The following is a 14,319-nucleotide window of genomic DNA, read 5'->3' as shown; positions in this document are numbered from 1 at the left end:
CAGCCAAATGAAAGCTCTCCTGCTACAGTCAGAGCAGAGTCACTTAAAGACAGGGATCTCATCAGAAATATGGTATTGAGTGCTGAGGTCTGAGCTATAACACCACCCCCACACTGCTGAGTGCTTGCAGGAGGGCCAGTCGCAGCAGGACAGGGGAGCATGGTCCGTCCCCAGGGGTAGAAGCTGGGAGCTGGCTGCGGCTGCAGGCCAAGTGGCTGGGCTTGCAGCCCTGGCCGCAACAAAGCAGCCCTGCCCACGGGGGTGGGCAAAGGCCGGGGAACCGGCCCAGGCTTGTGATCCAGGCACGTGAAAGCAGTCTCACCCACACATGGGGGCAGGGTGGAGGCTGGGGCCAGCTAAGGCTTGCAGACTGGGTACGCATGCACAGTCCTACCAACAGAAGTGAAGCGGAAGCCACAGTGACCTCAGTGACGGGCTGGCACCAGAAATGCCCATGCCTGAATGCCCAAGGCAGCAGCAGCAGTGGTGGTGGGCCTGCAGACAGACCACACCTCTGGAACACAAAGGCCACACCCATTGAACTCCTGTGGCCACACCCTTCTGAGGGCTGAAAAGAAAGAAAAATATCAAATAAAATAAAATAAAAAGAAATAAAAAAGAAGTTTGGATAGAATGACACCTGAGGCTAAGGGGTAAGCCACATCCAATACCTTACCTAACCCCTGATTTATAGTACTGAGCCCAACAAGTAGCCACCAATAAAAGGCAGCAGAAAGTGGATCTCAGGGGAACTTAAACATTTAAACGAACATCCTTTGGGCCAAAACTAGACAAAAGCCAGCCGAAGCTGATATTAACAATGGCACCTGGGCTCAGCAGAGGCAGCCACAGGATCTGGATCACCTGTGGCTCCAAAAAGATAGATAAGGGCCAGTCATAGGCAGCAACCCCCAGTGGTCTGCACCAGGCTTCAGCCAAGAAGATCCAGGAAGCAAGATACAAAGAGCATCAGTTCAGGACCTAACAACCCCTGTTAGAGAGACATCATAAAGAAGGCTCCTCACAGCTGACCCAGTTAAGATATAGAAAATGGAAAAGCGGCTCTACTAGTTTAAGGAGACCACACTCGAACAAGATAGCAAACCACAAACAGAAACAATGGGAAAATAGAGGAATGTAAGCCATATGAATCAACAAGAAAAATCTCCAGAAAAAGATCTATGAAATGGAAGTAATCAAATTACTGGATGCAAAGTTTAAAATAATGATTGTTACAATGCTTAAGAATCTCAAAGCTACAATGGATGGAATTAATGAGCACCTAAATAAAGAAACTGTACGCATCAAAAAGGACACTGAGGGGGGACCTGAAGATGGCAGCAGAGTAGGAAGATGCACAGATGCCCAGCTCACACCACCGAACTGGATTACAAACTAATTTATGAACAATCAGCGTGAAAAGCCAAATCTGGACTACAAGAACAGCTCTCAAAAACCAAGGAGCAAAGAAGAAGCCACAACAAAGCACCTGAATCTCCCCTGCTTACAGGAACAGAGGGGGGGGGGTGAGGCTGAGAGCCCAGAAGGGATCTCACTCCAAGGAAAAGAGCAGTAAATACTGCTCACAGCCACTTGCCTGGTGACCAGGGAATGAGGTGTGTTGAAAGGGCCGGCTTGTCTTCCAAAAAGAAAGGGGAGAGAGAGAGAGAGAGAGAGAGAGAGAGAGAGAAATGGTGAAGGGCAGAGGAATGCAGGGGATGACCTGAAAAGCTGATTCATTCAGTGCTGGAGGTGGCCATAGCTGGGAGAGAGGCTGATCCTTCCACAAAACAAAAGTCAAAGTGCTTCCAGGGCACAGATCTCTCCAGCTCCAATCAGCGCAACAAGACACAGCTGAAAACAAGAAGTGGGGAGTAACTCAGGTTGCCATGGAGATCTGAGTTGCACCTCCTCCTACTGAAGTTGAGAAAGCAACCCACCCCCAGAGAGATTAACTGGCAGAAGAGGACTTCAGAGTCTCAGGTTACACCCATGGCATTCCTGGATACAGTTTCAAATAAGCCCCCTGCTAAGATCGGCAAACAAGATAATCACCTGTTAAGAAAACAAATGAATCAAGACTTCAAAGAGGCCCAAATCTGAAAGTGGATTACAAATAATAGCTGATGCCAACCCAAGAAGACCTACAAATAACACAATTGAAAACTGGAGGCAGACAACACCAAGCCTACAAACAAAACACCCAAACACACAGATATAATGAGAAGACAGAGAAGTGCAATCCAAATGAAATCACAAGAGAAACATCCAAGAAATGAACTGATGATATGGAAATAACCAAACGTCCAGAAGCAGAGTTCAAAATAATAATTGTAAGGATACTTAGGGATTTTAGAACAACAATGGATGGTCATTACAAACACCTAAATAAAGAAATAGTAAGTATAAAAAAGGATATTAAAAAAGAATCAGTCGGAGATGACAAATACAATTAGAAATGAAGAACACAATGGAAGGAATTAAAAACAGGATGGATAGAGCTGAGGATTGAATCAGCGAGTTGGAGGACAACTGGAATGAAGGCATGAAAGCAGAGAAGAAAAAAGAAAAGAGACTCAAAAATCTGAGGAAACTCTTAGAGAGCTCTGAGACAACATAAAGAGAAATAACATCTGCATCATAGGGGTTCCTGAAGAAGAAGAGAAAGAACAAGGGATAGAGACTTTATTCAATCATATCATAGCTGAAAATTTCCTTAAATTAATGCAGGAGAAACTCTCACATGTTCAAGAAGCACAGAGAACTCTATTAAAGAGAAACCCAATAAAACCTACACCAAGACACATTATAATTAAAATACCAAAGCTAAATGATAAAGAGAAAATATTAAAAGCTGCTAGAGAAAAAAAGGCCATCATCTACAAAGGAGCCCCCATAAGAATGACATCAGATTTCTCAACAGAAACACTTGAGGCCAGAAAGGAATGGCAAGAAATATTCAAAGTAATGCAGAACAAGAACCTACAACCAAGACTACTCTATCCAGCAAGGCTATCAATTAAAATTGAAGGAAAAATAAAAAGCTTCCCAGACTAAAAAAAAAAATTCAAGGAATTCATTACAACCAAACCAATGCTGCAGAAATGTTAAGGGGCATGGTGTAAACAGATCAAAGTGGAAAAAGAATATAGTAAAAGAGGAATACAGCTTTAAAGAATAAAATGGCAATAAAGAACTCCGTATCAATAATAACCTTAAATGTAAATGGATTAAATGATCCAATCTAAAGACATAGGGTAGCTGCATGGATAAGAAAACAGGACCCATACATATGCTGCCTACAAGAGACACACCTTAAAAAAAAAGATGCACATAGACTGAAGGTAAAAGGATGGAAAAATATTTTCATGCAAATGGAAATGAAAAAAAAACTGAGGTAGCAATACTTATATCAGACAAAATGGACCTTAAAACAAACAATATAGTAAGAGATAAAGAAGGCCACTACATAATGATAAAGGGAGAAATCAAACAGGAAGATATAACATTATAAATATCTACACACCTAATATAGGAGCACCTAAATATATAAAGCAGACTTTGATGAATATAAAGGGCGAGATCAACAGAAATAATATAATAGGCGGGAATTTTAATACCCCACTAACATCGCTAGATAGATCCTCAGAAAAGAAAATTAACAAAAAAACAGACTTAAAAGATATACTACATCAACTCAATTTAATAGATATATTTAACCTTTCACCCTAAAGCAGAAAAATATACATTCTTTTCAAGTGCTCATGGTACATTCTTTAGGATAGACCACTTGTTAGGGCACAAAAGTGGTCTCAACAAATTTAAGAAGATTGAAATCATATCAAGCACTTTCTCTGATCACAATGGCATGGAACTAGAAATCAACCACAACAGAAAAGCTCAAAAATTCTCAAACACATGGAAACTAAATAGCAGGTTGTTAAATAATGAATGAGTTAAGAATGAGATTAAAGAAGAAATAAAAAAAATCCTAGAAACTAATGATAATGAGCACAAAACAACTCAAACTTTATAAGACACAGTGAAAGCAGTACTGAGAGGGAAGTTCATAGCACTACAGGCACACTTTAAGAAGCTGGAAAAAGCTCAAATAAACAACTTCACCCTGCATCTAAAAGAACTAGAAAAAGAACAGCCAGTAAAGCCCAAATGTAGTAGAAGAAAGGAAATAATATAGATCAGAGCAGAAATAAATGACATAGAGGCTAAAGAAACAATACAGAGGATCAATGAAACCAAAAGCTGGTTCTTTGAAAAGGTAAACAAGATCGATGAACCTTTAACTACACTCACCAAGAAAATAATAGAAAGGACTCAAATAAATAAAATTAGAAATGAGAGTGGAGAAATAACAACTGACACAACCAAAATACAAAATATTGTAAGAAATACTATGAAGAACTGTATGCCAAAAAACTAGAAAACCCAGATGAAATGGACAAATTCCTTGAAACATAACATTTTAAAATCAATCGGGAAGAATCAGAAAACCTAATCAGACCAATTACACCAAATGAGATCAAAACAGTTATCAAAAAGCTCCCAACGAAGAAAAGTCCTGGGCCAGATGGCTTCACAAGTGAATTCTACCAAATATTCAAAGAAGAACTAATTCCTATCCTTCTCGAGCTATTTCAAAAAATTCAAGAGGAAGGAAGACTTTCAAGCTCCTTTTATGAGGCGAGCATAATTTTGATTCTAAAACCAGGCCAAGACAACACAAAGAAAGAAAATGATAGGCCAATATCCCTGATGAATCTAGATGCTAAAATCCTCAACAAAATATTAGCCAACCAGATCCAGGAATATATGAATAAAATCATACACCATGATCAAGTGGGATTTATTCTAGAAAGGCAAGGCTGGTACAATATTCACAAATCAATCAATGTGATTCATCACATAAATAAAAGGAAGGAGAAAAACCACATAATTTCAATAAATGCAGAAAAAGCATTTGATAAAATCCAGCACCCATTCATGATCAAAACTCTCAGCAAAGTGGGAATACAGGGAACATACATCAACATAATAAAAGCCATCTATGACAAACCCACAGCCAACATTATACTCAATGGGAAAAAATTAAAAGTAATCCCCTTACAAGCAGGAACAAGGCAGGGGTGCCCCCTTTCACCACTCTTATTCAACATAGTACTAGAAGTCCTAGCTACAGCAATCAGACAAGAAGAAAAAAATAAAAGGCATCCAAATTGGAAAAGAAGAAGTAAAACTATCATTATTTGCAGATGATATGATATTGTATATAAAAAACCCTAAAGTCTCAGTCGAAGAACTACTGGACTTGATAAATGAATTCGGCAAAGTGGCAGGATATAAAGTTAATACTCAGAAATCAGAGTCATTTTTATACACCAAGAATGAATTGTCAGAAAAAGAAATTAAGGAAATAATCCCCTTCACTATTGAAACCAAAAAAATAAGGTACCTAGGAGTAAATTTAACCAAGAAGATTAAAGACTTGGACTTGGAAAATTATAAAACGTTGATAAAAGAAATCAAGGAAGATACAAACAAGTGGAAGCATATACCATGCACATGGTTGGGAATAATAAACATCATTAGAATGTCTATATTACCCAAAGCAATTTATAAATTCAATGCAATACCAATTAAAATACCAATGACATACTTGAAAGATATAGAACACATATTCCAAAAATTTATATGAAACCAAAAAAGAACACGAATAGCATCAGCAATCTTGAAAAGGAAGAATAAACTGGAAGGTATCACACTTCCCAATATCAAGTTATACTACAAGGCCATTGTACTCAGAACAGCCTGATACTGGCATAAGAACAGGCATATAGATCAATGGAACATAACTGAGATCCCAGAAATAAACCCACACCTTATGGACAACTGATATTTGACAAAGGAGGTAAGAGCATACAATGGAGTAAAGACAGCCCCTTCAACAAATGATGTTGGAAAAATTGGACAGCTACCTGCAAAGAAATGAAACTAGACCACCAACTTACACCATTCACAAAAATAAACTCAAAATTGATAAAAGACTTAAATGTAAGCTGTGAAACCATAAGCATCTTAGAAGAAAACATAGGCAGTAAGCTCTCTGACACCTCTCACAGCAATATATTTGCTGATTTATCTCCACGGGCAAGTGAAATAAAAAACAGGATAAACAAATGGGACTATATCAAACTAAAAAGCTTTTGCACAGCTAAAGACAATAAGAACAGAATAAAAAGACAAACTACCCAATGGGAGAACAAATTCAACAATACATCTGATAAGGGATTAATAATCAAAATTTATAAAAAACTTGTAAAACTCAACACCAGGAAGACAATCCAATCAAAAAATGGGCAAAAGAAATGAATAGACACTTTTCCAAAGAGGACATACAGATAGCCAATAGGCATGTGAAAAAATGCTCAACATCACTAATCATTAGAGAAATGCAAATTAAAACCACAATGAGATATCACTTCACACCGGTCAGAATGACACTCATCAACAAAACAACACAGAATAAGTGCTGGCGAGGATGTGGAGAAAAGGGAACCCTCCTGCACTGCTGGTGGGAATGCAGACTGGTGCAGCCACTGTGGAAAACAGTATAAAGATTCCTCAAAATATTAAAAATGGAACTGCCTTTTGACCCAGCCATCCCACTTTTAGGAATATACCTCAAGAACACCATAGCACTGTTTCAAAAGGAGAAATGCAACCCCCCCCCCCATGTTTATGGCAGCATTGTTCACAATAGCGAAGATCTGGAAACAGCCCAAGTGTCCAACAGTGGATGAGTGGATTAAAAAGAAGTGGTACATATATACAATGGAATACTATGGGGCCATGAAAAAGAAGGAAATCTTACCTTTTGCGGCAACATGAATGGACATGGAAACTATTATGTTAAGTGAAATAAGCCAAGCAAAGAAAGAGAAATATCATATGACTTCACTCATTTGAGGAATCCAATGAACTATGTGAACTGAGGAACAGAATTGAGACGGAGGAGAGATCAAAGGGACCAGAGGAATAGAGGAACAGAAGGAAAGGGGATGATAGGATGGGATAAAGCTGAAGGGAAGGGGGCAGGGCGTTATGGGGAGGGGGGCAAGGGCGATGTTGATGGGAATACGGGGGAGGGGGTACATTCAGGCAACACTAGAATCTATATAAACACAATAAATTAAAATTAAAAAGAATAGATGAAAAAAATAATAATAATAATTTTGGTAGAGATAATGGTGTCTTAGGCCCAGTGGCAGAGCCAGAGGATGTAAGAAGTAGTCATTCTTAATACATTTTGAAGGCAGAGTTTACAGAACTCACTGATGGACTGGATGTGGGTTGTGAACAGAAGGTTAAGACTTGAGACTGTGACCCAACCAAATGAAAAGAGAGCGAGCCATTCAATGAAGTGGGGGACTGAGAAAAAAGAGGTAAAGAGGCAAACCAAGACTCTGTTTTTGAAAATACATGTTTGAGATGCCAACCAGATGTCCAATAAACACAAAATTGTGCTGGGTACCAAATCTGGAGAGCAGGGAAAAGTCCAGACCAGAGACTCACATTTGAGAGCATGAGACAGTTAATCATTCTGTTGCATTGAAAGCCAGGAGACTGGATGAGCACACCTAGGGACTGAGAGCAGGTGGCCCCCATGGCTCTGTGGGGATGTGCCGATGTTCAACGGTGAGAGAGAAGAATAGGAGCCCAGGAAGAAGGCAGGGGAGAACCATGAGTGGGCTGTTTTGGGAAAGCAACAGCAAAGTTTCAAGGAGAAGGGATTGGCAAACAGCCAAATGCTGCTACTTGGTCACATGAGACAAGACTGAGAATTCACCATGGGACTTGGCAGCGCGGATGTCACTGGAGACCTTGGCAAGGGCTATTTGGGTGAATTGAACAGATGAGTGCAAAAGAGCCTGGGAGGAAAGGAAGCAGAGAGACTGCAAGGTTGGACAAACCTCTGGGGCAGTTCTGTGTAAAGGAGAGCCCAGAGAACAGATGGTTCTGGAGTGTTGTTCATTAGTAGATGAGAGGAGATGTGACCTAGGGAACAATGGAGGGCTTCTCATTAAAGGAAATTCCTCAGCAGTGCTCAGGGTATGTGACACCAGCACCAGTCAGGGAGGGCAGTTTATCCTAGCCTCTCTGGAGATGGTCAGCAGCACACGGCAAGAGCCTTGAGAAAAAGGTCCATGCCCTTCAGCCCATTAAATCCACTTCTGAAAATCTCTCAAGAAAATAATTCCAAATGCAGAAAAAGTTCTCTGCAGAGAAGCTCATCACAGAAATATATAAAATAGTTCTAGAGCCATCTAAATATTCCACAGTAAATGGTGATTGAGGAGACAGGATGAATCTAGTCACTGGACTACAAGCTTCCTAGGGACAAGGACAGCCTTGAATTTACCTACCACTGTCTCTCCAGCACTTACCATGTGACTCACATATTTGTTAAATGAATGAATGAAAATTCTTGTAAGGTTAAGCAAAAATATATAAAATAATCTTTAAATATTATAAATAGCTATGCACACACAGTATAATCTCAACTATGTTTAAAAAATTAATAAGACAACACTAGATATATAAAAACTAAAGAAATACCCTGCTGGCTAGCTTGGTTTGAGTGTCATCCTTGCACACAAAGATTGCTGGTTTGATCCTGACCAAATAGGTGAACAGAAACAGATAGATGCTTCTCTCTCTCTCTCTCTCTCTCTCTCCCTTCCTCTCTCTCTAAAATAAATAAATAAATAAAATAAACATTTTTTTAAATAAAAAATAAATTACTCCACAGAATATAAATAATGATTATCTTTGTGTGGTGAAACATGATTTCTTCTTTTGTTTTATATTTGTATATTTTGCATATTTTCAAGAATGAATATGACTAGTGTTACAATGGAAAAAAGGAAGTAAGTCAAGGTCACTTCCTGAAAAAGGAAGGACTAGAGTTAAACAAGGTTCAAGCTTGCATTGTCGGGATCTGACACAGCTCCACCCAGAAAGTGTACCCCAGAACTTTCTGCGGGTGTGAATCCCTAACCCAGCCATGCTGCGCTCCTGAAGGTGGGCTCCTCTGACCCTCTCTGGGACAGTCCTCAGCTGGGCGGGCTGAGGCCCCTCTGAGGCTGAGAGACACTCTGTTCAGAGGAACCTGCATTCACAGGAGCATTTTCTAACTTTTAATCAGCTGTCAAAATATCTAGCAGGACACAAACCTTGATGATGTGGTTTTAAGTGACCCAGAGCAGAATACCGAGGGCCATGTTTAGAAGACTATAACCATGCAAACTGTTCGTTTGGCAAATATTTATTGAAGGAATCAAAAGACCACAGAAGAAATGTATCCACAGGCAGCCAGAGAAAAGACAATCAAAACTGAATCCACCTTTTTACCAACTATTTTCAAGCCATGTCTCCGGAACTAGGATTCCTCAAGGTCCACCCTAGGTCCCATAGGGGTGTCTTCAGGTGCCTGAATGGCTTCAGACTCCAGGACCATCTTAAATGTGTGCACCATTAATGTGAGGAGCTCGATAAAAGGCAGGTTTTAATTCCCAAGGCCTGGCATGGAAATGGACACTCGGCATGTCTAACGAGCTCCGGTGGTACTGAGGCTGCTGGTCCTTCTGCGGATACTGTGGGCAGCAAGTTCCCAAGGTTCTGGGTAATCAGGCAGTCCTGAGGGTCATTAGGAACCAGGAAAAGGAGAGAGCCATCCAGGCAGGCCATGTCAATCAAAGCAAGGTGAGTAGAGCACAGAAGATACTCAATGAGGCCTCTACCCCCTACCCTAATTCCTTATTAGGCCCAGCACCTTCGCCAGATGCATAGCTCACCTGGTCCCCCAGCCCTCAAGCATGCTGGCACCCTAAGGCACCCTTGTCCTCAAGCATCTCGAGAGGAGAGATGTGAAGCAAGCTCCAAGCAATTTCATGGGATCTGAAAGGGTGTGAGGCCTCCAATTCCTTGGAAAGCTTGGTCAATGGCATTTTGCTGGGATGGGTCTCAAGGCCAGGGCTTTGCTGGCAGGTGGTTACCTGGAGCAGCCAGCAGCAGATGGCACTAGAGGACAAGCACAAGCTGCATCCAAGAAAATGGCTCGACAATCTATCCAAAAACCCAGGACAAAGTTGAACAAAGGAACAAAATGGGAAATGCCTCCAAACCCGGGGACCCAACAAACCGCCCCAGGAAGGGAGCTGATGACTCACAGAGCACTTTTCTTGAGTGGTGGCTGCACAGGTGTTTTGGCTGGGGTCCAGGCCAGAAAGATAGTCAGATATGACCATCCAATCTCCTGCTACTCGGCCCATTGCCAGATGCCCTGTGTAGACCTAGCCCTAGGAGCCTCACCATGGAACCTCAAGAGTTCTAGGCACCTGAATACCCTGCCCTGGGAGGCCAAGATGGGTTTAGCCACTGTCCACTCTGCTGGGAGGTTGGGAGGGTCTGACCAGGTAGAGCCAGGCCTGGACATCCCACCCAAAGTGGTTCATGAGCAATCTGGACATTGCCTTCCCTGAAAGGACAGGCCATCCAGGCCACACGCAGATGAGGCTCAGCATCCAGTAGACTGCTTCACAGCCTCCATGTGAGACAGTCATCCTCATGGCAGCCCTTTCTCCATTTCCCCTGGCCGGCTGGAGGAAGGGGTTCCCCTACCTTACTCCTGTCAGCCAATGCCCCATGAAAGGCAGACTCCAAGAACTCCTTGCCCCTCTTACTACTGAAGGCTACTGGGAGGCCCAAAGATGCAAGGAGGCTTTGTAAGAATCGTGACACATCAACTAGAGCAAGTCTGCTCAGTGGGCAGAGTGTGGAACGCAGGAGGCTCAAGTCTCGGCCCTGAAAACTACAGGCCTTGGCCATGGGTCAAAACTGGGGAGGGTCCCAGGGTACCTGGCTGGCTGCCTTGTCAATAAAGGTCTTTGGAGGCAAGGAGGAACAGACAGCAGTGTGGCCGCAGGAGACTGAGCCTTTCCTGTGCTGCAGCATGACACAGGGACCTGTCCTTGGCTAAGTGGGCACCTTCCCCATCAGCCTCCCATGGCAGCTTTGTCCCTGTGCCAGGGTCTATCCAAGGCATGGGGGATACAAGCTCTGTGACCATACAGATGTCACCCTCGAGGTCCTCACAATCTTATAAAGGGAGGATACTTACAGGTGTATTTCCGTACTAGATGGCAGATACCACCATGAAAGAGACAAAGGATGGAGCCAGATGTAAACCCCAGAACCCCTACTGTTCAGGGCTGGTTCTCCTACTGCAGGGGTGTGTGAGGGCCCAAGGCTACCAGGACCAGCTCTTTGCCAGTGAGTGTGCTCCTCAGATAGCATGGACCCCACTGTCTTGTCTCCATGGAACTTTTTGCCACCCACAAAGCTCGTCCACATCCATCATCTCTCACAGAGGGTAGAGGCTGGCCAAGGTCCAGAGCTCCGACTCCTCATGCTCCTTCCCTCACCCCACAGTGACTTTGCAGTCTCCTTGGTAGAGGTGAAACCCCTGGGTTCCCAGGCCAGACATCTGTTGTTGCTGAGCTGAATTACCAGAATGAACCCTGTCTGCTATTTGCTGACCACCTCTGGCTCTGGTGTCTGCTCTAGCTGTAAGGTGTGCTGTGACCTAAAGAATCCAGGCTCAGCAGTCCTCCATGAACAAACAGCTGAACCATCTGAATGTCAGGCATCACGATGCAAATAGATGCATAGAAGGGCTCTCTGACAACATGTCCACTTAGCAAAGTGAAGGAGCCTGGTGATAAACATGGCAAGGAAAGCTCTGGACCCAGCTAAATGGGGTTGGACCTACCACTAAGCCTCAGGGACCCTTTGGAGACTTCCGTGTGCACTGTAGACAGGGGCAGATGCTCGGACTCCTCCACGAGGGTGCTGTGTTGGCAAGTCAGCACCAAGGCTTTGACCTCCTTCTTGAAATTGGTGTTGAGAAAGCCATAGATGAAAGGGTTGACACAGGTGGAGGCCATGGCAAGCAGATGGCACACCAAGAAGATGAGGTTGCCATGACAAATGGGGATGGCCTCATGATACCAGTCTTCCAGGCTGTTGAACACATGCAGGGGCAGCCAGAGCAGGGCAAAGGCAGCCACCATTGCCACAAGGATCCCGTTGATCCTCTTCATCTGCCAAGCCTGCACGCTGTAGGCACCCTTGTGGAACAGCCGCCTCCGCTTCCGCAGGCGCTGGTAGATGCGCACATAGCAGACCAGGATGAAGGCCAGTGGGATGCAGTACTGGAAGAGAAGCAGGAAGGTGGTATAGATGATGCGGTGGTGGTCCAGTGGCCAGGACTCGGTGCAGACCACCTTATCTGCCAGAAACTCTAGAGCCTTGGAATGGTTCTTGTGAAAGACATTCTCCAGGATGCTGTTGGCCAGAAAAGGCAAGGAGAGGAAGCAGGCAATGAGCCAGATGACCACAATTCCCAGGTAGGCCTGAGAGATACTGGGCTTCCAGCCTGTTGGGTTTATAATGAGCTGATGCCTCTCGAGGGCCACAAGGACAAGCGAGAGGATAGAGACAGTCACTGACATACACTGGATGAAGGCTGACATCTTGCAAAGGGCCTCACCGAAGACCCAGTAGTCCATGATGGTGTAGATGGCCGTGAGAGGCTGGCAGATGAGGCACATGAGGAAGTCGGAGAAGGCCAGGTTGGCGATGAGCAGGTTGGTCACATTAGCCTTTTCCTTCTGCTTAATGGTCACACATATCAAGCAGAGGTTGCCCAGGATCCCCACAATTGTCTCGATGCTGTAGGAAGTGACAATGAAGACCATTGGGTCCACAGAATCCTGGCAGTGGTCAGAGAAGTTGTATAGGATGCCCTCTGACTCATTCCTGTTTTGACCCTGTTGGGTTCCTGGGATCAGTGAGGACAGAAAGTGAGAGATGTTCATGGTACAGGTGAGAAGATCACAGGAGATTCAGTGATGACACCTGCAAAGCAAAGAGATAGACAGTAATTAGGGGTCGTGCCTCCTGAGTGACACCCAGGGAGGTGCTCATGGCTGCTCTGACCTCAAGATGGGACTTACCAGCCTGAGACTTAGAATTATAAAACAATTTGCCCATAGTCACACAGCTAATAAGTTATGAGGTCCAAATTCAAACCCAGATCTGTCTGATGCCAAAACTTGTTCCAAAAATTTCCCCTGACCTCAGGCCTTGAGGCAGTTTGGATTCTTGTATACTAAGTTCAGAGAGAGAATTGCTCAGGGCACATGACTAGAATTCCCCTTATCACATTTTATCCAAATAGAGACAGCACTAATGCCACCGTGTGCTCAGGCCCTTCATGGAATACATACCCTTTAGGATAGAACCAACACTTCAAGGTATGACACCCAGTGTTTTCCTGGCCTCTGTCACCACCTGCCCAGCCAGTCTCATTTCTCAGGTGATACTTTGCAAAGTTAAAGATTGGCAGGTATGCAAAAACTGAGTCAACAGCACGCTGGCTCTCTCTTCCCACCATGCGTATACACACGCCTGGCCAAGGTCATGGGATGCCCACCACTCTCCCCAGGGCCCCCTGCCATGCCTATGCTCAAGGCACCTGAAGCAACTCACAGTTTCCAAATATACCAGCCCGGTCCACACCTCTATGCCCTGACATAGCCTGTCCCTTTTTCTCTAGTGCCTCCTCAATGCAGGCACCCTCTGCCAAGGCTAACTGGAATTTGGACTCCAGAGCTTGCAGGTGGTAATGATAGTGACAGATACTTTGTGATAGAGAGCCACCATATCATGACACACACCACTGTGACTCATCATCCTCAGGAGTTCCCTAGTCATCATTAATCCCACAAGAGGTTCTCAACCTTTGAGAAATATTAGAACCACTCTGGGAGCATGTTGAGAGTGCAGGTTTCAGAGCCCCTTACCAGGAGAGGCACGTAAGTGGGTCTGGGGTGGGGCCCAGGAATCTGTACTGTAACAGGTGGCCCGTGTGGTTCGGATGCACATGGTCCTGGGGATCCCTTGCAATAAGCACTGTTCACAGAGGTATACCCTATTCCAGATAGTCTTTAAGTCCCACATAATGGTCACGTCCACTCATGAACAAATATCTGTTCTTCATGATCATGTGCCAAATTAGAAGCTGTTAGAGTATGGGCAAAATTAACCAGAGATCAGTAATGCCACTCTCAGCCATTGTAAATGCCACCCACTGTGCCCATTTGGCCATCACAGGATCAAGGCATAAATGCCACTGACACTTGACAATCTGGTTATTTTGATGCCCAAATCTCTTAGGTA

General features: G+C 43.8%; 2 protein-coding genes across 6 annotated transcripts in view; both read right to left on the bottom strand.

The window, feature by feature from the left end:
- The window catches only part of GPRIN2 (G protein regulated inducer of neurite outgrowth 2), a 242,007-nt gene that overhangs the window by 159,920 nt on the left and 67,768 nt on the right, over window positions 1–14,319 (bottom strand). The gene's annotated exons all lie outside the window — the stretch shown is intronic.
- The window catches only part of NPY4R2 (neuropeptide Y receptor Y4-2), a 29,535-nt gene continuing 24,556 nt past the window's right edge, over window positions 9,341–14,319 (bottom strand). For 4 of the 5 annotated variants that reach the window (XM_066242762.1, XM_066242760.1, XM_066242761.1 and 1 more), the window contains exon 2: window positions 9,341–12,996. In XM_066242762.1, the coding sequence (XP_066098859.1) occupies window positions 11,829–12,956 (1,128 nt within the window). In that variant the 5' untranslated portion in view covers window positions 12,957–12,996 and the 3' untranslated portion in view covers window positions 9,341–11,828. Of the gene's footprint in view, window positions 12,997–13,367; window positions 13,414–14,319 lie in introns of those variants that run through there. The other variant, XM_066242763.1, reaches the window with a different exon arrangement.

The sequence above is a fragment of the Saccopteryx bilineata genome, chromosome 9 (genome assembly GCF_036850765.1).
Source record: "Saccopteryx bilineata isolate mSacBil1 chromosome 9, mSacBil1_pri_phased_curated, whole genome shotgun sequence".
Taxonomy (NCBI): domain Eukaryota; kingdom Metazoa; phylum Chordata; class Mammalia; order Chiroptera; family Emballonuridae; genus Saccopteryx; species Saccopteryx bilineata.
Note: the sequence above shows the minus strand (reverse complement) of the source record. Positions and strands in the feature narration are given on the sequence as shown.